At 37.2% G+C, this 27,041-nt stretch overlaps 1 protein-coding gene across 3 annotated transcripts; it reads right to left on the bottom strand.

Moving 5' to 3' along the window:
* sec24b (SEC24 homolog B, COPII coat complex component) lies at positions 1-25,731 on the bottom strand. 3 transcript variants are annotated; one of them, XM_051859781.1, is made up of 25 exons: positions 25,474-25,669; positions 24,846-24,878; positions 23,387-24,016; positions 23,121-23,267; positions 21,242-21,352; positions 15,773-15,856; positions 15,517-15,680; positions 15,256-15,440; positions 15,029-15,131; positions 12,346-12,472; positions 12,146-12,255; positions 11,949-12,061; positions 11,740-11,858; positions 10,923-10,978; positions 10,529-10,735; positions 9,257-9,380; positions 9,017-9,175; positions 8,356-8,529; positions 7,710-7,820; positions 7,083-7,258; positions 6,779-6,916; positions 5,492-5,596; positions 5,318-5,410; positions 2,489-2,592; positions 1-1,010 (listed from the first exon to the last, which is right to left on the bottom strand). In XM_051859781.1, exons 3-25 carry the CDS (start codon positions 23,937-23,939, stop codon positions 896-898), a joined length of 3,378 nt encoding a protein of 1,125 aa, XP_051715741.1. In that variant the 5' UTR covers positions 23,940-24,016; positions 24,846-24,878; positions 25,474-25,669; the 3' UTR covers positions 1-895. The 3 variants fall into 3 exon arrangements, with proteins under 3 accessions (XP_051715741.1, XP_051715739.1, XP_051715740.1); XM_051859779.1 differs by lacking the exon at positions 24,846-24,878 and having other exon boundaries at positions 25,474-25,731; XM_051859780.1 differs by lacking the exons at positions 21,242-21,352; positions 24,846-24,878 and having other exon boundaries at positions 25,474-25,731.
* Positions 25,732-27,041: the final 1,310 nt, after the last annotated feature.

The raw sequence follows: 27,041 nt of genomic DNA, 5'->3' as shown, positions 1-27,041 counted from the left end.
TTAGAATTATCATTTCATTTTATTCAATAAGCTTGTCATAAATTATAGCACATTAAAATATTTTTTGTTGAGAGTTACAAAGTGGATAGCAACATTTGTTGGTGGCCTGATTCGTTTTCCCAAAGAAAACAATGCATTGTCAGCGAGGAACATCGCAGCTTCATTAACATTTCAAGCAGCTTATGAAGAAGACGAGGAGAAATCGAGCAGCCACTGCTGAGTCTACGCTGGATGAAGACAGATGAATTATTACACCATCACGACGGACACAGTTTCACAAGTCACATAATAAGGAGAGGAAAGGTGGACATTGGGAGAGGGGAAGAGACACGAGGAGAATATCAGGACTCAAAGCAAATAAAAAAACGACAGTGTCTATGAGCGGATGCTGTGGAGTGATTCATAATATGCAACAAACAAGTTTTCATGTATTAAAAAACCCAAATAATGCTCACAATGATTCTGCCGACGGAAACAAACGCGATCATTCGGTGTGAAACGTACAGAAAAATGAACACAGAAAATGTCCACTGCTGCGTCTGGCTACTCATGATGATGGCTGAATATGAACAGGTAGTAAGCAGGTGGGAATGATTGAAAACAGCTTGTTCAGTGTCTCTATGTGCAGTCCAGTCTACTACGTTTCATCTTTGTCCTATGCTCTTCCTTTTTTGCCATTATAGTCCATTAATCATTTACTTTTTAACTTCTTTTATCCTTAATTGTCTCTAAGCACTCCCTCCCCCAGACGAGCCACAGGCTGTGATTGGCCGGTGGGGCCAGGGGGCGTGTCTCTGCCTCTCTGCGGTCCAATCAAAGAACTCCCTGCTAAAGCTGAGCCACGGAACAGAAGCTAGCTGTAACCCTGGGGCCGGTTCTAGGGGGTTCTTCCATTCTACTTCGACATCTGCTGCTGAACGTGAAGCAAGAACTCGTAATAAGAGAAGGCAGATTCAGTGCGGTCCTCCACGAGGTGCTGGAAAAAACTGGTCTTGGCCGAGGCGTCGTCCCTGCAGAAAGACAATATTGCATGAGTCAACATGAGATCAAACTTTGCTATATTTAATTGAGAATGATGTAATAATGCATGTGTCTTCTAATCTATTATCAAAACATGCAAATGTGGTTTTTGTTGAGTATCATATTTGAAACATCAGGCTCATATAGTATGATATATGAGAATATGGAGCTCAAACTCGAGAAGGAAAAACCTCAATTTCATTCAGAGGCCCAAAATGAGCAAAAATATGCAATTTGCATGACATATCGGCCACCATTATCGGTATCGGCCGATATATGTTCATTTTTAATGTTATCGCTAACGGCCTGATAAGAAAATTTGGCCGATATATTAAAACCAATAAATATTATTTCCTTCAGCCGAGACACTTCAGATGCGCACTGTCCGCCATTATGGTTTTGAATTGCTTGAAATATAATTGAAATCACTTCAAAAAGGAAAATACAGTGCAACGTACAGCGTAAGTCTGTCATATAGACTACATAATATTATAATTGTGTTTGGGACATGGCTTTTAATGGTGAGACTTTTGTTTTTGTAATCAGGCTCTCAAAAATTATATAAACATTTTGATTTAAATTTATAGGCCAATATATCGGTTATCGGCTTTCAAATACAAAGAATTATCGGTGCATCCCTAATACTTGTAATGTAAATCAATATAATCTTTATAACAGTATAGAAGATACTTACATAAAACGCAAATAAATATCAATATCTGCCAATAAAGTATTTGTAAGATGATATTTAAATGCTTAGTTTTATTATCAAAGCTCTGTAGTTTTAAAACATATAATGCAATACAATGATGATTGACAGATGAACAAATAAACCTGATGATCATATTTGATACTCATGATGTTTCTAAAATAAATAATGTATGGAAAATCAAGTAAAAAGTTGCTTCAGTCCAATAAGTGTTCATCATTAAATATTACTAACAATATTAAGTTATTCTTATGTTTGCTTTATAAAAATCAGTGCAGATTTCACAGCAGAAAGACACGGGATGCACAAGCTGAAAGAAGACGTTTGTACAATTATACTAAAAGACTTTTACTTGCTAAAAAGTCTAAACTTTCAATCAGACGACAGAAGGACTGTAGGAGATTGTGTGATACTGGTTTATCAGAAGTTTTGATCGTATTGATTATTTAGAGGCCTTAGAAATTTGCGTATCAAATATGATACAGTAGGATTTATAGGCTTAAGACACATTAAATCTGAGAGAAACAGATTTCATAACAAACCAACATCTAAAAAAACCCTCTTGAAGGAATGTAACTCCCACTGTGAGAGGAGGCAGTCTGTGATAGTATAAAAACACACCATCCTCCCTCAGGAACAATACTCTGCCCTGTGACTATGAATAACAGGGGTGGAAAGGGAGAGATAAAGCGATTGGGAAAGATATTAGAGGAAAAAAGCTGTAGGGAATTAGGAGGAACAAAGAGAGAGCAGACGTACTTGACCACATGAAAAGCAGGATGGAAGGTTCTAGAATCCAGCAGCCAAGAAATGAACGCTCGAGTTCGCTCTGAATACGTCGTCTGCAGCTCTGGAATCTCAGTCTGTAAAACAACAACAAACAAGTTTTCTATTCATTCCCAAAATGTTACTGTTTTCATCAGTTGTGCTGCACTTTTTATTTGATTATTCATTAAAAGATTAATTGTTAATGTTTTATGCCTTCGTATGATTACCACTGTTTTTGATAACAAATTTGTATTAAATCATAAACAGAATTTCTGGGGAAAAAATTCATAGGGACCTATTACTGTTAAAAAAAAAAAAAAAAAAAAAAAAATGCAATAAATTATTAGGTTAGGTTGTTAAAATTTCATGAATCCAATTGATTGAACATGCTTTTTTAATATTAGAATTTAATGAAACTATTAAATGGGAATCCAGAAAAATGGAAAACATGGAATTTAGAGGAAATAAAATGGAATTTTGGGGAGAAATAAAACGGATTTCATTAGGGCCCTAAAATTTAATTTTTTGAAAAAAAGAAAAAAAAAAAAAAAAAAAAAAAGGAAAGGGTATAAGTTTCATGAATACAATTAATTAAACATGCTTTCTGATTACTAAAAAATTTAATTTAACTATGAAAATTGACTCAAAAAAAAAGTAAATAGAAAAAAAAAACAGAATTTTGGAAAACATGAAACAGAACTGAGGAAAAATAGAATAGATTTCATGAGGCAATAGGTTTGAAGCGTCTGGAATATTCAGATGTTTAGGACAGTGGTTTTTGGTATGAAATTGGAGAGAAGTATGTGAGGTTTGGTGATATGGGCCCACAAGCCTCTCCAGGGTGAGATAATGTCAGCCGACAGTATTTCAAAATGAAAAACAACTTTGGTTCACGTTCTAATGCTGATCAGAAGCAGCTTCTGTCTTTCATAACTCAAAGAATATGATCGTATGGACAGAGAGGAGTTTGAGAAACACGAGCCAGTGTGGGAGTTTGCGGTATGAATGCCGTTTTAACACATAAGAGGCCATATTCTACTATTCTTTTCCCTGATGTTTCATAAAAAAAAAAAAATGCAACAATGATCATTGCAGTGTTTTCTAGTATCATTGATATACTACTGTAGCTGTTGTTAAAATTTTGAAAGAGCTTTTATCTTTACAATTGAAAGTTTTAGTAATTTTGTTGCATGTTTTTTGTCATTTTTATTAGTTTGTTTATTTTTAAATATGTCTATATAGATTTTTATTAAGTTTTAGTTAATTTAGTTTTAGTTTATTTAGTATTTCAACAAATTAAAATTCGAAATCTTTCCTTGGCAACTAGCTGAAATTAAATTAATTAAGTAAGGGGCCGTTTACACAACACTGTTTTCAACTAAAAATGGAAAATGTTTTATGCATTTTGGCTGTTTATTTACAAGACAACACATTTTGGGGGCCTGAAAACGCTAACTTTTGAAAACGGGTTTTAAAGTGCAAGTTTTTGAAAAGGATACCGTTATCGTCTCCGTGTAAACTACAAAAATGTGAATTTGTGAAAACGGTGACGTCATGCGCATGTGTATTATGTGTTTGGTCTATACCCGCGTAGTGTTTCTTTACAAAGTGACATTTTCATCTACTAGCCTGGCAGCAGAATACAGCATTTTTAGTAATTTTCACAGATCCGTGTGAACGGGGATCGTTTTGAAAACATTGTCATCTGTACACGCAAAAGATAAACTTTTCTGTTTTTAGTACATCTTTGTCATGTAAACGTACCCTAAGTGTTTTTAAAATTTTATTTCAGTGAGTGTTTATTTTATTTCAAATAATATTTAGTTAATGGTAATGACCATGGACCATCTCTTTCTGACCCTTTAGTACAGGCGTTTGTTTGTGTGTGTGACAGAGGGATTCCTGCCGCTGTTTTGACTCCTTTACTCATTTTATAAGCTCTTTCTGACTTCTCAGCCGGTAAAAATACCATCATATGTACGCACATACATTGAGCGAACAGTCTTGTTTTGGATGTTCAGTAAGTTCTGTTGCAAAATATACATCATAAAAGCAGCTCTTTTTTTATCTTTAGGTTTGGTGTTAAATATGAAATATATGTATGAAATATATGTATCATTTTCCTTTTTGGTCCGGACCAAAATAACCAATACAACCGATCTATAAGTGTGAACACTCCCTAAAATTAAAGGGTTAGTTCACCCAAAAATGAAAATAAAGTCATTTATTACTCACCCCTCATGTCGTTCTACACTCGTAAGATCTTCGTTCATCTTCGGAACACAAATTAAGTTATTTTTGATGAAATCCGATGGCTCAGTGAGGCCTCCATAGACAGCAATGCCATTGAACTTCTCAAGATCCAGATATGAGGGTGAGTAATAAATGACTTTATTTTCATTTTTGGGTGAACTAACCCTTTAAACTGGCTCTTTGTGTAACTGTACCTTAAAGACGTCCACATATAAATGACCTCTGCTACGATTGGCACAGTTCAAGCTGTCTTTCATTAAGCCACTGAATATTGACTAGGTGTTAATAATAGGTCTGAATACTTGCTAATCTTATGACGCACATCAAATGTCTGATTATTTAAGACTACATGCTGATATGCTCATGTTTGTGACATTAATGCAATGTAATTTCTGAAAACATAATTTTTGTAGCTTAGTTTCAATAAACGGTCTGAGAAGAAAGTGTCTTTTTACAAAAGAGCAAGAAAAATCCTGTTTTCCATATGATATATGATATGTCACCTTTAACACAACAGAGTGAAAGAAGATACATGTGACAAATGGTACACCAATGACATAAACTCACCATGTTGGACGGTAAGGATGCATAATTGGGGTAGCCTAACACATCGCGTATGAACGTCTCGTTACAGCACTTCCCCACCCACAAATACATCACCTACAGAGCAAAGGGTAGAAATCACAGTGAGAGAAGATTTCGCTTCACAACATTGTTCTATCTTTGTAGAGATATACTCACACTGCCACAGTCCATGAGAAACGCTCCCTCTCTAGTGAGCTTCTCTGCTGTGAGCTGCAGTAAGGGAGGCTGAGGAATCACAGAGTCATTCAGATGCAGCGCCGCCTAGAGGACAGACAAAACATCAATCTATTCAGTCTAAACTCAAACGTCACCCTTACTGGACATTTTTTTTTTAAAAACTGTCTGCTGGCAGCCAATTTTGTTGATTTATCAGATTGATAAAGGATGTTAGCACTTAAAGAAAAAGCATCATAGAAATAAGAATAAAGCAAAAATTTCCTTGAGTTGTTTTTGTTTATTGTAGTGCACCAGCTAAAACTATAATTTATCTTTTTGTCACGAGTCTGTAAATGATTCATTGAACCAACACCAATGTAATATGCTGATTTGGAGCTCAATTATAAATAATTGTTCTTATTAAATGTTCTTGCTGCTTGATGAATCTTTTTCTTTGCTGAATAAAAAGTTTAAAGGAAGATTTTTTTTTTTTTTAAATAGAAATCTTTTGTAACATTATAAATGTCTTTACTGTCACATTTAATGCATTTTCTTGCTGAATAAATGTATTTTTTTTTATCTTTCTTACCCCAAACTTTTCAATGGTAGTTTATCACAGTTTCCAAACAAAGAAACATAAGCAGAAAAAAACATTTTCAACATTGATAATCAGCATAACAATGATTTCTGAAGGATCATGTGACACTAAAAACTGGATTAATGATGCTGAAAATTCAGCTTTGATCACAGGAATAAATTACATCTTAAAATATATTCACATAGAAAACAGTTCCTTTAAAGTGTAATATTTCACAATATCACTGTTTTTACTGTATTTTTGATCAAATAAATTCAGCCTTGGTAGCATTAAAAAAAGACTTTTTTCAAAAACATAAAAAATATTAATTCTTCAAAACTTTTGATCGGTAGTGTAGATATTTAAGAACTTTATAAATAGTGGAAAAGGAAATCAATATTATCATCTATTCAAGGTTTTAAGGAAAAATGTGTTTGATGTTCATGCTTATATTATTGTAGTATGAGTATGTTATGTCTATGCATGTTAGTCATATAGTGACACTTTTCATACAAAGCATTTTACAGAAAATTAATAATACTGTAACTAATTAAAGGGTCAGCGCTTCCTGAATAACCTGGGATTAAATGTGTTCAATGGTAACAGATGGTGATAAGGAGCATTAATTATGAGGGATGGACTCTACAACCTCATCCTGGTAAATCACATCATGTACCATTATAAACCACACCTGTATGAATGTGCGTTACCTGTTCGGTCATGTTGTCGATGCGGTACAGGTCCGGATGAACCATACGCATGATCTGATGCAGCGGCTGACTCTTGAACTCACACATGGAAAACACTCGCTCGTCCAGACGGGTGCTGGTACCAGTTCGCAGAGCTTTCTGTAGGACGAAACAAGAAAACATATGAAATATATTGAATGAGATGGGGGAAAAACCCAACAAGAATTTACAGAAATACACTTTTCCCCTAAAGAACAGATTTCTATTATCTGTTTTTATGGCTTTTGAATGAAGTGCGGTTAGTCTGTGGATACAGCACCCCCACCTGTTTGAGCAGGGCAAGTACATATAGAGGGAACAGACGCAGAGCGGCAGGAGCGATCAGGCCGGAGGGCTGTATGTTTGAGCCATTAGCACGATACGCTGTTAAACAATCCACCACAGCATTGACTAACGCGTCTCTCGCATCAGACAGACTGGAGGAGATGGAGCGATCGATAGCTGCAAGGAGACACATAAAGAGAAGTTATGTTTCTAGCAAGCAAAACAAACAGAAATCTTTTGTATTATTAATATTATTAATTTTTGTGTGTGTGTTTCATGTGTTTTATTATGTGATATGTGAATGTATAGTATTAGCTGTTAGGATATATTTTCTATGCCAGTGTCAAAGATGAATTTCTGTTCAGGAAATCTGTACAGACAGTACATCTCGTCTTCTTCTCAATCTCGTGTTTCGTCTTGTGAGTTACCTGTCTCGTCACACCCCTAATTGACATATTAATCAATTATCAAAGTAATCGTTAGTTGCAGCCCTACCATAAATACAGTGTGATGTCAAACTGATACATACACACTAGAAACACATACACATATTAGCTACAGAACACTGTTCACAATGTATTGACATTGCATTCAGCACTTAAAATGTCAATGTGTTTGTTCTACTCACCCATGTTGGCCAGCAGGCATGAGATGGCCTGGATATCCGCTCCAGCAAACACTTCACTCAACTGACTGACCACCGGCAGACACAGAGTGTGCACTCGGATTCGACGTTTACCTGTCAATCATACATATATACCAATCAGAAAAAAATCTCACTTAACTGACAGGCTACTTCCACAGTAGTGTTGGGTCAGAGTCCATCTTATCGAGTCCAAGTTTGGGTGGGAGACATTTAATAATGTCTTATCTTAATTTTGTTGTTACGTATTTTTTTTTTAATCTTTCATGTTACACATAACATGGATTCAACTATATTCAGAACAAATGTCAGAATCCACCCGAGTGCGTCCGAGGTCCTACATAATTGCAGTCAGAGTCCAAGTACCCCCAACTCTATTCCATAGACCAGGGGTGCCCAACCCTGTTCCTGGAGATCTACCTACCTGCAAAGTTTAGCTCCAACCCTGATAAAACACACCTGAATCAGCTAATTAAGATCTTCAGGAGCACTTGATAATTACAGGCAGGTGTGTTGAGCAGGGCTGGAGCCGAACACTGCAGGAAGGTAGGTCTCCAGGAATAGGGTTGGGCACCCCTGCCATAGACTATATCGAAACTGGACTAGTGTAAATGTGCACACACTCGTTTACCTTTGCTTGATGTGTAAAGAAGAGCCGCTTGAAAACAAGCGAGCGACGTATCGGCTAAACTCTCCTCGATGGACATCTGCACTGCGAAACCAGAGTCCGGGTTCACGTTGGCCAGAGACAGCAAATCAGTGGAGCGCACAAAGAAGTTGCCATGGAAAGTGTGGATGGACAAGCCTGTTGACAAATCAGAGAAAGTGTCACTAAAAAAAAAAAAAAAAAAAAAAAAAAGATACAAACCATAGAGTATTCTCTAATTTTCAAACACTTGTTTCTCAAATCAGCCTCTATAGAGATATGGGACCCTAGGAAATCTGTTTTAATTTAATTATTCTGGATTCTGTTTAAATGGTTTAATTGAACTTTAATAATCAAAAAGCATGTCTAATAAACAGAATTCAAAAAAATATGAATGAAATGTCTTATTGAATTTTTCTTGATTCTGTGTTCTTTGATACAAACTTATAAGCAAAAACGGTGGTAATCAGATGAATGCATAAAACTAACAATTTAATTAATCTTTTAAAATGTAAATCAAATGAAAATGTAACACTTCCTTTTTTGCAAAGTGCTGCAACAGAGGTTTACTGTTTAAATAAAAACAAAAAAATTGCGATATTCCTTAAACAACACAGGATTGGCCAGCGTGTCTCCTCCCCCTCACCTTTGGTGCACCTGATCCTCATGACGGCTTCAAATCCGATCTTTCTGGTGAGGTATCGCTGGAGATCCTTCTGGAATTTCTGTCTCTGCGCTGTATTGTGAACGTGATGGAAGGACGGGTAGTAGAAGACGCTTCCGGCGGAGTATTTGGACACACACGCTGCACAAGAAGAAAGAAAGGTCTCGTCTCTCAACTTTAAGTCACACATAAGAGCTGAGAAAGAACATTAAGTGTGTGTACCTAACGAAGCCAGGTCTGAGTATTGGGAGCTCAATAAGAACAGATCCACTCCGATCTGCTGTCCAGAACAGTCCAGAGCCAGTTTCTTGTAAAAGTCTGTAGCAGGACCCAAGTGCTGGACATTCTAGACACAAACCAACAAAATCACTCAAAACGCTATTCCTTCAAACATCATACAGTAGCTTAATTGCCCTTGTGAATTATCAGGGTTTCAAGACTTTTTAAGACCTGCACAAATAAAATGAATACTATATGTCTATACAGAGTAAACTCCTACAATCTCAAAATAAATCATATCTCAGATTCTATATATATAATCTGTTAATTAATGTTCTTAGTCTTTCATTCCTGTGACAGGGCGGCCCAGAAAGAAGTCACAAGAGTTGAATTAAATGGCAAATACAGTTTAAGCAACCGAAATACCAATGATATCCAGAAAAATGTTATCCATAACGCAGGTCTTTTAATTACAAACAAGCCTAAAATACACTGGGACTCGTATTTTGAAATGTCTATGATTTCCAGCTGCTCACTGAAAAAGATGAAAGAGATAAAATATGCACTCTTACAACTACGTACAACATCTTACGATAGAAACAGCATATAGCAAACATTGTCATAATTCGTCAACACTGTATCATAAGCAATAGCTTGGCATAACTGCCGCATAACTTGGCATATTCATTATGAACTACTTCCTGTTTTTCAGTCCTCAAATTTAAGACCTTCTAAAATTATAATTAAGACTTTTGTTATAGCATTTAAAGTAACCATTAATTAAAATTGACAGTGTTTATTATAAATTATCCGTGCACATCATTGATTTAAATTCGTATGCCTTGTAATCTTTAATCAAAATAACTCTTCTCTGAACTCTTCTCACATGAGATCCACCAATAGCAAACCACAACCATTCAATCAATTCGCCACGGACAAAATCAAGCCCTGCCCTACATTTGTTCTTGTTCCTGTTCCAGAAGCCGTTTCACTCAGATATACGCCACAATGTCGACTTTTTATGACCTTAAATTTTATCAAACTGAATTTAAAACTTTTTTGACCCGCAGAAACCCTGAATATTTATGTCTGGAACAAAGCTTTTTATTCATGACTCTAACTGGAAGGCCAATTTCTAAGCTTGTAAATGCTAATTCCCTTATGACTGCTTGAAAAACATCCCATGTTCCAATCACTGAGCATCCATGATATGAATGTGTGTGTTTATGTAGGATCAGCATTTGTTAAACTTGAACGATGATTCAGGATAGTTACCTTGGTGCTGGATCTGAGGTTGGGGTCTTCCCGCGACTGCAGGAGTCCAGCGCCGAGGGTGGGCAGCTGGGTCTGAAACACGGACACTCGGCCTCCGGTCGGGGACATGAGTTTATATGCCGCCTGCAGAGCCGGACCCAGAGCGCTCTGAGTCTCACGCGTGTGCGTGAACATCCCCGGCAGAGCGTTCAGCAGGTCCTTCACCAGCTGCGAGCACATGCACAAACACAGATAACGCAGCTGCAAAAACGGTGTCGCATATCAAAGCTTGTGTGGTACAGAGATACGAAGCCAGGAAATGGGAACCCAAACACAGCGCTGATCTCTCTCTCACACACACACACACAAAGTTATGAGGACTTAAAATACAGAGAGGGAATGATAAGATTCAAACCTCTTTACTCTCTTTGAGATTCACCAGCAGACTGTCGTGTGTTGGGATGAAAACATCTAAGACAAAACAAACAAATCTCTCATCAGATTGAGTACAAAAACAATGCATCTCTTTGCACACATTATTTGAATTAAAACTGAAACGGCAATATGGCCTTGTGTGATTAATAAACCTCGATAGACTGCAATGTAACGAAATTAAATAATATCCATATGTTGCATGCTTCAAAGTGAAAGCGGGGTGTGTTTTTGTTTGAAGGGATCTACATATACTACACGCATACTTTTGAGCAAAAGTTTAATTTGAAGACAAAAAAGCATCACGTGCTAGTTACCATGTTTAACTACTAATTATATATATATATATATATATATATATATATTTATTATTTTCTAAACTTTTTATTTTCTTTTATCTTGTTTTAAGAATGAGTAAAAGTGAGGGTCAAAATTTATATTTAATATAATATATAAATGATATAATACAAATTATATACATTTTTCCACTTTTTCCAGACTAGTAGTACTCTACCATATTTCTGACAAATGACATTAGAGAGTCTGAATGGTATTTTAGTGCTGGTGTGCCAATACAGATATGAAAAGCTGCTTCTCATGTAAAAACAGATAAAATAATGCAGAATTTAATTAACAGATCTAATATAACATCTCATGTGAAAATGGCTATTATCAATCAAAAATTGCCTATTTTAAATGCTAAAACTTTGCTGATTAATTAGACAAAAGCCACTCTTGATGTGCAAAGCTAAAATCAGTGAACATAGAGAAAGAAAAGTAAGAGAATCAGACAGGATTACCATCAATATCAGACACCACCAGCATTTGAGGCTGAGAAAGACCCTCCTGCAGGTTATAGAAGTGGACGGTGCTGTCAAACGTCACAAACCCGATGCGTGTACGTGTATCTCCGGGCAACCTGAGACAGAGAAACACATACAAGCCTTGTCATATCAAAGGGGTTGCGAATAAACATGCTATCCGATTTGAGTCCAGACTTGTATCTCACTTTTCTAGGTTGTCCAATAACGACTGGCAAAACACATTCAGGTAGCCTGACTCCACGGCATTATGGGATACGTCCAACACGAACAGGTACACAGCAGGCTGAGGAGGCCGCAGCTAGAGAAGGAAAGCAAACATGCATGAATATGCAAGCGTAACAGGAACATTGAAGCTCTTTTAAGAACAGACAGACACACTCACCATGTAATCCGAGGAGGCGATGAACTCCACAGTTGAATTCTGGACCTCTGGTCTTTTGTGGGGCTCACCGTATGAACGAGTAACAGGATTATACATGAACTCGTCAGGAACTGATTGAGAAGAAGAGACTCTATGAGAACACTAATATGCTAACATACATAAATATGAAAAATTATTTATATAACCAGTAGGGCTCTTACCATCATTGACTCTGTAACACAAATTACACTTCCACCTGCGCTGGTCCAAAAATGAAACGAAAGGGTTTATATACGTCCGACACGAACGACAACGAACTATAGTGTTAGAGGTGATGACCGGTAACTGCTGCAGAGACAAAGAGAGAGAGAGAGAGAGAGTTAATGAAAAGATAATTATATATATATAATTATAACAATTGTACGTGCATTATCATTATCTAATGTCAGTAAATCTCTAGATAAGACGGAACGAACAGGTTTATGACACCTTTATCAAGAGCTGATAAAAAAATTGTTACACTATGTGGGAACTCAGAGTAAAGTTTACTGAAATATTTTAAACGAGTGAATGTGGTTGAGGTTGTGATATCATAACTATGAATATAGCTTTAAGTTTTCAATGACTATGTTTACATGGTCACCAATAATGCAATTTTTAACAATAATCAGAGTAAGGATTTGGGGTGCTTTCACACCTTAGCTTTGTTTCGGAACCTGGTGCGTTTTCTCCCTTGGTTCGGTTCGTTTAGGCATATGTGAACACATATCGCACTCGGACCCGCACCAAAACAATTGCTAAAACAAACCGCCTGAACGTGGTGGTCTCAGCCCAATTGCAAATTAACTCTGGAGCGGTTCGCTTGTGGTGTTAAAAAAACCGACCCAACGAACCAAACGATATCATATTTCATAGTGGGAAATACGTTATATAAAATGCAGCAGTGTTTGATTCTGTGAGTGAGCACATTAATTACTGCAGTTAAAAACCAAAGAGCACCTCATCATCTTAAAATGCTGTGTAATCGTGCTTATCCGTGCAAGTCTGCAAGAACGCTGTCCTGACGAAGCCTTGATTCCCGCTCTTGCTGCATTATAACATTCATATAGTGTTTCAACGCGTCTCTTGTGTCTCGACAGTACAAAAAAACCCACGATATGCTCATGGAGCGAACTTGTCAATCATTTTAATGGATGACGCTGAGAATACTCTGACCAATAAGGAGACAGTTGTACACGCATGTGACTTGCATAAACACATTTTGGTGCGCTTTAAAATATTGCCTTGTGAAAGCAAACCGAACCAAGAAGAAAATGCAACATTGTAACAAATTTAGTCCCTGTTTCGGAACAATGCAATCGATCTACAGGTGTGAAAACACCCTTAATCGCAGTTAGATGTTTACATGACACAAGCAAACCTCTTTATTCCCGTTTACATGCAATTTCCATTATTCTGATTATTCACTAAGAAGTGTGGTTATTTTTACCGCCATTATTTGCATACTGCACAGTACAAATGATGAACTCACATACAGTAGGTATTATTACTGGCCACCGTATTAATCTAAGAATAATGTCACGGAGTTCATTCATGAAGCTAAGTGAACAACACGTACACTCTTGTCAGAGCGGGAATAATGTGAGGTGTTTACATGCCTGTTTACTGTGATTAAAACTGGCATAAGCCATATAGTTTACTGCGATAATGGTTACTACGATTATGAGCTTAATCACATTAGTTTAATCAAAGTATTGTGTTTACATGAGGTAAAGTTTAAATCGCAGTATTGCCAAAATCCCATTATAATCACATTATGAGGGTGCATGTAAATGCACTCAATGCCTAAATATTATTTGACTGACAAGGGTTTTTCAATGGCCGATGTTGATAGAGATACGAAACACATAAAATATCACTTAATTTATCTTGACTCAATTGATAATCCTAAAGGGTTAGTTCACCCAAAAATGAAAATTCTGAGAAGAAGTGAAGAAATTGTTGAATAAAGTCATTATTTTTGTTTTGTTTTTGCACACAAAAAGTATTCTAGTCGCTTCATAACATTAAGGTTGAACCACTGTAGTCACGTGGACTATTTTAATGATGTCTTTACTACTTTTCAGAACGTTGAATGTGGTGATTGCGGGGATCAGATAGCTCTAAAATATCATCAAAAATATCTTAATTTATGTTCTGAAGATGAACAAAGGTCTTACGGGTGTGGAACGACATGAGGGTGAGTAATTAATGACAGAAATTTCATTTTTGGGTGAACAAACCCTTTAAAATGATCAAAATTTAGCAAATCAAGAGGCCTGTTAATTATACACTACTGTTCAAAAGTTTAAGGTCGTTAGATTTCTTAATGTTTTTGCATGAAGTCTCTTCTGCTCACCAAGACTACATTTAATTGAATAAAAATACAGTAAAACAGTAATATAGTGAAATATTACTACAATTTAAAAGAACTGTTTTCTATGTGAATATATTGTAAAATGTAATTTATTTCTGTGATCAAAACCGTATTTTCAGCATCATTACTCCAGTCTTCAGTGTCACATGATCCTTTCAGAAATCATTCTAATATGATGATTTGCTGCTTGAGAAACATTTCTGATTATTATAACTGTTGAAAACAGCTGTGCTGCTTCATATTTTTCATGTTTTTTACTTCTTTTCATACTTTTTTATATATTTTTCAGGATTCTTTGATGAATAAAGTTTAAAAGAACAGCATTTATTTGAAATAGAAATCTTTCATAACGTTATAAATGTCTTTGTCCCTTTTGATCAATTTAATGTGTCCTTGTTGAATAAAAGTACTCATTTTTTTGAATGGTAGCTATTACATAGACCAAGAGTTGAGATCGACTTGTGCTTTCTGCTCAGGTGACGTCCTACCGTTAAATCTCTGAAGGGATGCAGCAATAATCCAAGAGGCAGACGAGCTTTATTCAACAGAGCTTGAGTCTGGGGAATGTTAGTGAGAGTACAGCGAAATGTGCTGGAACAGAGACAGACAGAGAATGAAAGAGAAACTGATAAACAAAACACAAAGCTGTTTCTATGTTTGCACCTGTTGTGTGAAACCACAACATCCGACACACACGTCGTCTCTGTGCTCTTACTCTGGGCTGCAGTTGACCTTGCGGAGGTCGTTGCTCAGGTTGGGCTCAGGTGGAGATGCCCGTTGGGGAGGAAGGATGTTTCTCTCCTGGAGTAGATTCACTGGTCTCAAGGTTTCCACATCCAGCTCAGGAACGCCGCTGAGGCCTCCTAAAGCTGATGACAGCTCGGACAGAGATGGGAAAGGCTACGGAAACACAAACACAGCCGTTTTTGACACTGAATGACACTGAAATATCACAAACTAGCGCCGTTGTTGGTACCTGTGAGTACGGCTGGTATCCTGGTGCTTTGTACCCTCCTTGTGAGGGGGAGGGGTCTGGCCTGGGCGCGGGGTTTTGTTGGTAAGCAGGATGCATGGTTGGGTAATTGTATCCAAAGGGTGGAGCTTGCTTGGTGGGAACACCGGCAGGAGGAGCTGCATGATCTGAAGAGAAAGACGAGATGAATATGTATCAGCAAGTAATTCACGTGTAGATCTGGCATTGAGATGTCACAGTGAGCGCTGTGATGATGTACCCGTGTAACTGCCGCCTTCCAGAGACTCATAACTGTTGGGAACCGGAGAGGCACTGCCTGTGGTTGTAGATGAGCTGTCTCCACCTGCAAGAGTTTACAAACACACAGAAGAGAGGGACGTGTGGTTTGTGATCATTCTCATTTTTATGCATGCAGTAAATTACTCAAAAACTCAGGAATGCATATTTTTGAACTATTTCAACTAGGGGTGCACTGATAAGACTTTTTTGGACTGATACCAATTTTAACAAACAATTATTGGCCGATCGATATTTGTAACTTGCTCGCTTATTTGAAGTTGTCATTAAAATAGACAGTGTTTTGATCAACGTTGGGTGTAATGCGTTACTGTAATTAATTAAATTTAAATTTAATAAAAGTAAATAATTTGAAATGTTTCTAGAGCAGCAAATCAGCATATTAGAATGATTTCTAAAGGATCATGTGACACTGAAGACAATAGAAAACAGATAAATATATAAAAACACAAAAATATAATAATTTCTCTTTTGAGCCACATCAGAGCCAACACAAACTAAATATCAAAGTATTTAATTAAATGAATAAACAATCAAACATTGAGATGAGTTTCAGCAATATCACCCAGCTAATGGTCTTTGTGGATACTCATTGGCCAGTGAAACCAATAATAATCTCTGTTTAATAGACCCCTCAAACCCAACCAACACCACAGAACAAACTCAACTGCTCTAATGATGTGATGTGTGTAAGCTAAAGCTACATGTCTAATTTGTTCTTTGATATTCTGTGATTTCACAGAATCAGGACTCTCAGAGAAGAAGGCAGAGTAATAAACCTCAGCACAGATTAACCTAACACTAATCCTCCATAACACAACTACTGAAACCAGACCAGAGAGACAGAGAGAGAGGGGCTGTGATTGGCTAAGCCCCTGTTATCCTGCGCTTAATCTGTTACCTCACTGGATCAGCAGTCTGAACTTAAGAACAGATGAGAATAAAACATCCACCACACTTTATAACTGTAGAATATAAGTGGACACATGAAATGTTATTTTCGGCACAACTGTTGCTCGCCAACGATTACAGCTCAGCCACAGGAAAAGGGAACGACCAGTCAAGAGCAGAAGAACTTCCTCCTGAGACCCAACATACAAACCCAAGACACCCTCTCAAGCACAAGAAGTCCAAGAAAGGAGACGTTTCACTCAGCGAAGGTTGATGAAACCTCTGGAGTGTGTGATGAATCAGTAGCATGTTTGTAAATGAAACATCCCCATGAGAAAACACAACACTTCGTCACACACTTCATAATGTAAAGCTAAAAATAGAATCTGCCCATGACACTCACACTCACTCACACACACACACACACACACACACACACACACACACACACACACACACACACACACACACACACTTCTGTATAAAGCAGAAGCAAACAGGGTTACCAAGATTACCAGTCCATTTACTGGAGACTGAAATTATGCCGGTGCTCGTTCAGAGAATCTGGGGAAACCAGATCCGGTCATGTTTCCTTTGATTTTAGAGCTGAATGATGTTACAGATGTTACAGACTGTCAAACACACTATTGGTCAGCAGTTTGGAATAATTATGATTTTTCAAATGTTTTTGAAGTCTCTTCTGCTCACTAAGGCTGCATTTATTCGATCAAAAATACAGTAAAACAGTAATATTTTGAAATATTTTTGCAATTTAAAATAGCTGTTTACTTTGTGAATATATTTTAAAATGTAATTTATTCCTGTGATCAAAGCTGAATTTTCAGCATCATTACTCCAGTCTTCAGAGTCACATGATCCTTCAGAAATCATTCTAATATACTGCTAATATGCTGTTTTGCTGCTCAAGAAACATTTCTGGTTATTATCAATGTCAGTTGTGGTGCTTCATATTTTTGTAGATACACTACCACAATACACTACAAAAGCCTGGAGTAAGATTTTTTTAAAGGGGGGTATAATGCTATTTCATGCATTCTGACTTATTTACACTGTTAAAGAGTTGCATTCTCATGCTAAACATGGCCAAAGTTTCAAAACACGAGTTGGACGTATGACGGAGTATTTCTGTGCCAAATCCACTACTTCCAGTTTCGGAGAGTTTTTTTCGAGCATGGCCTGTATGACGTCAAAAGAGAGCGGAATTCCTCGCATCGGCACCTCTCCCTGATAAGCGAGCACACACACACACCACCTAAAACAAGGGCAAGAGCACGCCCATCAACGCGCTGCGTTTGGGATACGGAAGCCGAGAGATTTTTCAACAATGGCTTCAGGGGCTGCACCCTTTGAAGGCTGCATACATCATCGAGATAGGAGAAGAAAAATAACCATTAGATTGAAAGAAATTACAGTATTTTATACCTCACAATTAATATCAGTCAATTTTATTACGGTTACTTTTCTTAAATATGACATCCTTGATGAAGTATTCAGCCTTCAAATGCAACCTCCGGAGGACACCGCCTCCGAAATGAGACGCAGCTCCTGTCACCAAAGGAGTGTGTTTTTGGTTGTGAGGGAAAGATTACTTTTTTCAGCTTCCCAAAGAACCCAGCGTCAAGGGAACAGTGGATGAAGTTTGTTTTTCCGGGGCAGCAACGGAGTTGTGCATGTATGTTTGTTTGTTCCCGGGATTTTGGTGACAAATACTTTGTAAACAAGTCCCAGTCTGGCGCTGGATTTGCAGATCACGGGTAGTGAGTAAAGCTGCATCAGATGTCTGTGTTTTGTTGGCAGTCGGCGTGCAAGTGCATATAATGTAAACAACACAAACGTTTTTGTTCCCTTTTTATTTATAATGATGTCACAGCTAGCAGACTATCTCTACACAAAAGCTGCGGGCGCTCGTGACTCTTTAGCTCCGCCCACGGCCCTGACGGCAGGCACACCTCCAGGAGCTCTGCTTTTTTCGGAAAGACTCGGTATCTATCTTTTATAAATATGACAAAACTAAAGACTTTTCGGAAATATTAAGGATGCACTGTTACTCTATATGTACTCAAGATTAACATGAGATTGGCAGAAACTGTGTGTGATACCCCCCCCCCCTTTAAAAAAAGGAAGAAATTAATACTTCTATTGAGCAAGGACACATTAAATTGATCAAAAGTGACAGTAAAGACACTTATAATGTTACAAAAGATTCTATTTAAAAAAAAAAATGCTGTTCTTTTGAACTTTCTATTCATCAAAGAATTCTGAAAAGAGCAGAAGAAACTTCTTTCAACAACATTAAAAAAATATCAATTATTCCAAACCTTTGATAGTATAAATTTTAAGATTGAAAATCATTCAATTCGGTGTTTGTAGGGCATAAGAAGCTGACTCTAATTGGGAGTTATAATGAATAAATATGATATTTAAAACAGTTGAATTTCAAAATAACTGATCAAATAAAATCACAAATAACAAATAAAAACACATCTATCCCATTAAACATGAAACGTTCTGTTTGTGTTCACAGGCTGCCTGGACATTTAAAAAAATCCTACTTCCTCTTGCAGGAAAAGTGTGTGTGTGTGTGTGTGTGTGAGAGAAAGAGTGGGAGTGTGACTCTCAGACGAATGGCATTAGGAGTCGGGGGAAGTAGAAACACATTTCTCATCACTCATGAAACTGGTTCTGCGAGAAGTGTGTTTTTGTAAACTTTAAGTGAAAACAATTGCTGTTCTTCAGGTCTGTGTATGAGCAGACAAAAGAGAGACAGAGGGACACAGGAGAGACATCATGACCCCCAGGAACAGAACGCTGACATTGAGTGTGCATGTCAGTACATGATGTTTTAGCAGTTTATAACGTTTCTCACACCCTGAGTAAACAGCATCCCGTGTTATCTTGCTTCACATTTCACACTGCTCATACTTTACTCGAGGCTAACAATTAATCCTGGGTATTCATACGCTGAGGTTTCACACTGTACATTCCTAAACACTAAGTTAACGTCCTGATTTGCATATATACGGTGTCAGCGTCACAGATTTAACGAATGCAACCTGCTCTAGGCATTGTGCGTCCTCATATAACACACTGCCGACTGTACTATCAATTTTTTCTGAGCAGATTTTTGGACTATAAAGGGTAAGAATAGTCCGAACAGTCTTCACTCCTACTGATATGTTTTCCATCGCCGTTTGACGTTTTCTCCCTTGAACCCTGAAATGACTGTTCATTTACTGTACAAATGTGCAGTGTTTCTGTGACTGTCCAAAGTACGTGAGCATGAGGTATGCGATTGGTGGACTGTTGCTAAGCATCTAGTTATAGCATTCTAACACTGCATGGTTTCACACTGTACACATGTGGCACCACAATGCAGGGTTAACAGAGCAAAAGCTCTGGAGCAGGGTTTACCCTGGGTAAAAAGCAGCGCTAACCCCGCTTCTAAATTACAAGTGTGAAACACTCCTTTACCCAGAGTTAAAAGCAGTAATGTGTGCACTAGCTCAAAAAGATTAAAAAGAGTTAAAAGCTGGGTTTAGTATGACAATAACCCAGGGTTAAGCAGAGCCTGAAAAGAAGTAAAAAGGGCATATCAGCCTGAATATACTTTACTGGTATGATGCCAAAAAATGGAAACTATATTAACAGCCAGCGATATATTCAAAGTTGGAGATATATATTCATGTAAAGTACAGTATATTATATAGAAAATCTGACTGATAGCTTGTTTCATTGCAAAATGTAACTATATTACCCAGCTCTAATCTCCTAAATGCAATTAATAAGGCATGCAGATATTACAATATTATAAACGTTTAAATCATGATTTTGTGTATTGTGAAAAAAGTTTAATATATATAAATTTAACAACTTGAAACTGCTGGTATTTTGATTGTTTTTCTATAAGGTCAAAGGGAGAAGTCAGCGCTATGAAAAAATTAATTGAGCGATGAATGTTTTTTACAAGCCAGAAACATGTAATTAGAGTAACGGTAATATGAATGCACCACTAAATATGCATTTTAATGAAGTCATGTGACAAATGAAGTATACTATGTCTTGAAACATTTACCATTGCATACTTATAAATAAATACACAAATGTGTATATTTATGAATTGAATAGTATGAATTCATAAATATATATTATGAATTGATTAATATGAAGCAAATACTATACAGTATGCTAGTAATGTTTTTGTGCACTTGAGGTAGCACAATGAAGGTCACCAGAAAACAGGATAAACTGTATGAACTGATGTATACTGATGAACGTGTGTATATGTTTATGGGAATTGTAGACTTCAAGTGAATGAATAACTTGCAAGAATGAGATACACAAATCTGGAGGAGCAGTTAAAGACAGCAGAACATGTGTATATTTGTGTATGTTAATCAATCATTTAAAAAGGGGATGAAGACGTTGGGATGGAAAAAGACATAAATCTGAGATGGAGGGATGAAGGAACAGCTACGTGAGAAAGGGAAGTGAATGGAAGAATGAAAAAGCGAAAGCAGACCTGCTTCCTCATCCTCCTCATCCTCTTCCTCATGGTCAGAACTGGATGAGGAGTGATCGCCTGCGGCCGAGCTAACGGCGTTATTCACCCCACGGTCACCGTACAGCAGTCCTGAAATACAGCAACCATCAGAGACAACAGACGGTTGAGTACAGAAAGAGGGCGAGAACTGAGCTGGAGTTCTGCGCTTCCCCTACCCAAATCTCACGAGGACGACACTAACACAACCCAAAAACTAGCAGCACATGATGTGAGAAAGAAAATGCAAAGAAAGAGATGAACCAATAAGAAAAGCATGGAAAGAACTCTGTCGACACACAAAAAACAAAAACACATCTTGAGCTAAAGTATCATCAGAAGAGACAACCTGTCAGGAATGACAGACCAACATTCATAATGAGGGCTGCAATAACTGATCAATAAAAACAGACAATGACAGTAGCCGACAATGTCACTTTACAGTGCTAATGCAGTTTTTTCACAGGGATGGAAAATAATTTTATTATAATATGAAGGCAAGATGTAGGGCTGCACGAAATCGCTATAAGGCTTAGTGCGATGATCAAATCACAAAGGCTGTGATTTAATTAAATATATGCGCTGTGCGTGTGTCAGACTGAAACGCAGCACTGTTTATTTACACGAGCAGCTCATGATCCAGCGATTTCAGTGTCTCGGAGAGGCTCAGTTTATAGTAAATGCTGCTCCATTCCAACTTCATCTTGGGTCACTTATAACATGCATTTGGGAATGTAAAATGCAGCAGCCATCTTCTCAAACGTAATGAGAATTGCATATAAACCAGCTGTTGTCAACAAAAGAAGCTTTAACTCCTTAACTGTCACCACCCCCTTTTTGAGCATAGACATGAAAATGCACTATCCAAACTTAAATCATTGTAATTCAAGAAAGCTTTCGAATATAGACCTAAGTTTGGTCTTGTTTTATAGAAGACACTCATCAGATTGTTGCTGAATTGTACCTAAAATATAGTAGTCAACATTTGAAGTGGATCAAAACCTTTCATCAAAGTTGTCTTAAAACCTTCTTCTTAGGACAACTTTGATGAACTTTTTTGATCCACTTGAAATGTTGACTACTGTATATACTTAAAATAATTTTTACTCTAAAATTGAGATAAAATCAAAGTCTAACCAAGTTGTGTTACAAATTTGAAGTTGAGATCACAAAAATTAAAGTTCCCATGAGATTTTGTTTTAGGCATTGTACCAAAAATAGTCACCGGGTGTCATCCACTTTCTGTTGAAATTTTTTTGAAGCATTGTCCTGTAACAAATTAATACATTTCTGTCCAAATATCACAAAAAATAAATAAACGCTGGCGGGACGGTGACAGTCAAGGATTTAAGGACTATAAAAGCTTGAAGGTTTAACTTTTGAAAATTAAGACATCCATAAATTTCTTATTTTGTTTAATATTTGTATTTAGTAATAATAATAATAATAAAACATAATAAGTTTTATTATTAATAATACTATAATAATTGATCATTAATTATAGAAATTTAGGCCAAATTGTGCAGCCCAACAAACATGGAGGTTTTTTAAAACGCACTTTAAATTGCAATTTTTATCTGAAAAAAAAAAAAAAAAAAAAAATCACAATTAGATTTATTTCCCCAAATCTTGCAGCCCTAGCAAGATGTGGATTTTTTTTCTTTTTCTTTTTTAAATAAAATGCTGGAAAAAAAATATATAAAAATGCTGAAAATAACAGACAGCTTAATTAATTATCAATATAGCTGCAGCTCTAATAATAAACAAAACAAGACTTAAAAAAGACACAAATAATGTCAGAAAACAGTCTACTGGAAGAAATTAAACTATCAATTCATGTGTGAAAGTAGATCGTTCGTACCTGGATGGTGTCGTGGTGAAGAATGCACAGACGTGCCTGGGGTTCCTGAGGGCGGTCTCTCTTTATCAAGGCTCTCTTTGTTGGGAGGGGCCCCGCCAGAATGATACCTCATGGGATTGTGGAGGTTTTGGTCGTAGTGTTGTTGAACTATAAATACATTGGATAAAACAATCAATACAACTGATATGAGCATGTTACATGCGTTTCATTCCATTCTGTTGCATGAACATACATAATGCATTAGGAGGAAATGCATTCAAACCAACCTGCACTCGATTGGCCATTGACAGCGGCTGTTTGGCTAAGAGGCGGAGCTCCGTAGCTCGGGTGAGCTGGTGTGGGTGTGGCCCCGTTCCCTTGAGAATACTGTTGCAAAGTACTCTGGGTAGGTAGCGGTGGCATTACCGTAGAAGCTGGTGGCTGCCCAGCACCAGTTTGAGAGGATCTCAGAGTGCCATACTGACTGCTCCCAGGGCCTGATGGGTAAGAAACAATGGGGTACAGTGGGGCGCCGAGGTTGTTGCCGCTGGGTGCTGCCACCAAGCTGGGCTGAGGTTGAGGTTGGGGTTGGGGTTGAGTTTGACCCTGTGAGGGGTGACTGTACGCCTGTCCGTAATATCCGGTTGGCATAGTGTACGGCGCAGTCTGCTGGAATGGCTGTACCGGGGCATTTGAGGTGGAGTACTGATGGGCAGGTGGCTGCGTTCCAGGTGGTGCTGCGTACAGCGACGGCCCTGAGCTGTTCTGGTAGTAGTTCCCACTATAGTCTGTGCTCGAAACTGGGATTTTGCCAGCGGGAGGAGCGCTGTGTCCCGCCATGGTGGCGTAACCAGTAGGCGGAGCAGAACTATAGTAACTGGATGCGGGAAACGCAGCAGGGTACGACTGTCCCGGACCTGTAAAAAACAACAACATCAATTTGATTTGTGAGATTGCCACGCAAATGACGTGCAAATGTGACACAAGTGCACGTCTGTCATTAGACGAATCACAAATTTTATACAAATTGACCTATAAAAACCAACAGCAGTTGAAACTCGCATCAATCTTCATTTCCCTTACAAATAAGTTTAGAGATGATAAAATGAGTACCATATACATATATTAATTATTTATCATATTTATATTTATACACTGTGGTAACAGAGTTATTATATTTAACTAAAACCACTGAAAAACAATTCTTACTTGAAATAAATGTTAAATGAAATATAATAAAAAACATGGATATCAATAATAAAGTTATATATATACATATACATATATATATATTACATATATATATATATTCTTTTTTTTCCAAGAACATTATTATTTAATTTAATGTACTAAAAATTTAAAATAGACATTTAGAAATAAAAACTAATAAAACTTTAACTAAAATTAAAACGAAGACAGAAAATATATATATAAAAAAATAATTCTAAATAATAATAAAAGTCAATGTATACTAAAATAACACTGCATGATAATCAAAGTTATGATATAGGTATTTACATGTCCAAAAGACTCTTTAGACAGATATTTCTACAACTTTATTACTAAATGACAATTCGACAACATGCACCTATCACGTCATGTTAATAAAACTGTAAGATACACGATAGAAAATACAAAACAAATTGCTATTACTTCATTTTATGTAGTTTAACGGTAAGAACACGGTAAAATGAGGTAAAATACAGCTTACATTCGTAAAACCATAAAAATGTATTAGCAACTTACCGTAAAGACAAGTCTTAAGACATTAAAAGAGAACTGTTGGTTTGTTGGAAAAATTAATAAATATTTATCACATATTTATTCTGCGCAATACTGCGAGCTCAATTTAACACAAATATGAGACATCTGATCAAGACAATGACATATTTCAGTTCCTAATTCAGATGACAAAATCTTAAGAGATTAATAATCCCGACCTTTAAGCTTTTAAAACGAGAGAAATAACAACTGAGCTACATGAACTAAACTAGCCGCTAACGGGCTAATGACAGGAGATGACAACAAACTAACTGATATTAATCTTCACTAAAACATATCGACAGTTGCTATATGATTTTAATAACAGGTACAGGGAAATGTTCTTATTATATATTGTGATCTGTAACGGTCGATGTCCCCACCCCAAAGACGCAGATGACAGGTGCTTTAGCTTGGCCTCAATCTCTAGGCCTTTAGCTGGCTAACGTATCTTAGCATTTCAAAGTGGATGTGAATGTGATTTTAGCATTTTAGCACGTTAGTTTAGCCATTAGCGTCTTAGCCTAACACTTAGCCAGTTATCTTAGCTTTGAATGTGATTTTACGTTAGCTTTAGCATGTTAGCTCAGGTGGTTTCGCTTTAATCCCGTACCGTTCTGACAGGGCACCGCTGCCGCCGCTCCGCCTCCGTTTTGTGTTGAATTCATGCTGTAATTATTCACGGACGAGTTTGGATTCGTGTGTCCCTGTGTGGACATTTCTATCCGAGAGGTAACGGATCCTCAATAGTATAAAAATAAACGCCGCTATCACCAGTTGTGGGTCTCCATCGACCTGCCCACAGCTGAGCAGAGGGTCTGTCTGACTAACGGTGATGATGATCACGGGCCGGTGAATCCAGGGATCAACAGCGGCATCACTGACAGCTCTTCAAAATAAAAGTCTCAAAATAAAGGAGATTTTTCTTTTTATTATTCTTCAAAAATAAATAATGCATACATACATACATAATTAAATCAAATAAAAATAAAGGGATGAATGAAAGAAAAAAAAGAGAAAAAAAAAAAAGCTTTTTTTTTTCTCAAACTCAAAGATGACTTTTAGTACAGGTGTAGAACAAGTACAGGTAGCTCATCTTGAAGGAATTGATCCATCATTACTCTGTGGACAGAGATCTTTCAGTGGTGTGTACTCTTCACACAAAACCTTTCTTCACATTAATTTATATAGCCTAGTGCTTTATACAATACAGATTGTTTCAAAGCAACTTCACTGTAATAAACAGGAAAATAACAGTGGTAATGTAAAGTTCATCAGTTATGAAAATGTAATATGTAGGTTCTTACTATAAGCAGGATTGAGCAAAATCCAAAATGTAGGCCTAACAATTGCTTCCCTTTTGATTCACTGAATTGGTCAAACCCCATGATGCGGAATTGGAATGACAAAAACAAGAATTTACGTCATAATTACTGACTACAACAAGCTTCTTCCCGGGTTGGTGACATCACAAACCCCAAAATTTACATAAACCCCGCCCCCGAGAACACACAACAAAGGGGGTGAGGCCATGTTGGGCTGCTTTAGAGAAGCGCTAGAGTTGTTGTAGTAGAGTGTTGTTGTCATGCCGTCATTTTACACCGGGCTGCTTCACAAACGAGGGTCAATTCAACGCTGGATTTGGAAAAAAAGATTAACATGACGGCACATGCTAGTCGATGAGTTGAATCAACTCCACAGCAACTACATACATTTATCCACTAACCATTCAGAAACATCCAGTTTCATTCTAAAAGTTGTAATTCTTCCTGAGTCTCTCCATCAGTGTCGACTCCGGTTTGAACAATGTAAGGCTGAACACTGTTACTGACAATCCTCATTTTGGCTGCGTGAGATTGTCCAGCTTTGTTGTTGTTGAGCAACCGAAGCACGAGCTGTTAAAGCTCCGCCCTCTTCTGGAAAGGGGGCTGGGCACATCAGCTTATTTTCATTTAAAGGGACACACACAAAAACGGCGTGTTTTTGCTCACACCCAAATAGCGGCAAATTTGACAAGCTATAATAAATGATCTGTGGGGTATTTTGAGCTGAAACTTCACAGACACATTCTGGAGACACCAGAGACTTATATTACATCTTGTGAAAAGAGTCCCCTTTAACACAATTTCATTAGGGTTTTGTGATAAAATATAAATGATTGCACCATACAATTTATTCCCT

Source organism: Ctenopharyngodon idella, chromosome 14, assembly GCF_019924925.1.
Source record: "Ctenopharyngodon idella isolate HZGC_01 chromosome 14, HZGC01, whole genome shotgun sequence".
NCBI classification, from domain to species: Eukaryota; Metazoa; Chordata; class Actinopteri; order Cypriniformes; family Xenocyprididae; genus Ctenopharyngodon; species Ctenopharyngodon idella.
This window is presented reverse-complemented; position numbering and strand designations above follow the sequence as displayed.

Coding starts and splice junctions, on each gene's coding strand:
- sec24b (XM_051859779.1), bottom strand. CDS start 25,579: ATGTCCACACAGGGACACACGAATCCAAACTCGTCCGTGAATAATTAC. Junction 9,176..9,256: donor CTCAGACCTGGCTTCGTTAG/GTACACACACTT, acceptor CTTCTTGTGCAG/CGTGTGTGTCCAAATACTCC. Junction 2,593..5,317: donor CATCCTTACCGTCCAACATG/GTGAGTTTATGT, acceptor GTTGTTTTACAG/ACTGAGATTCCAGAGCTGCA.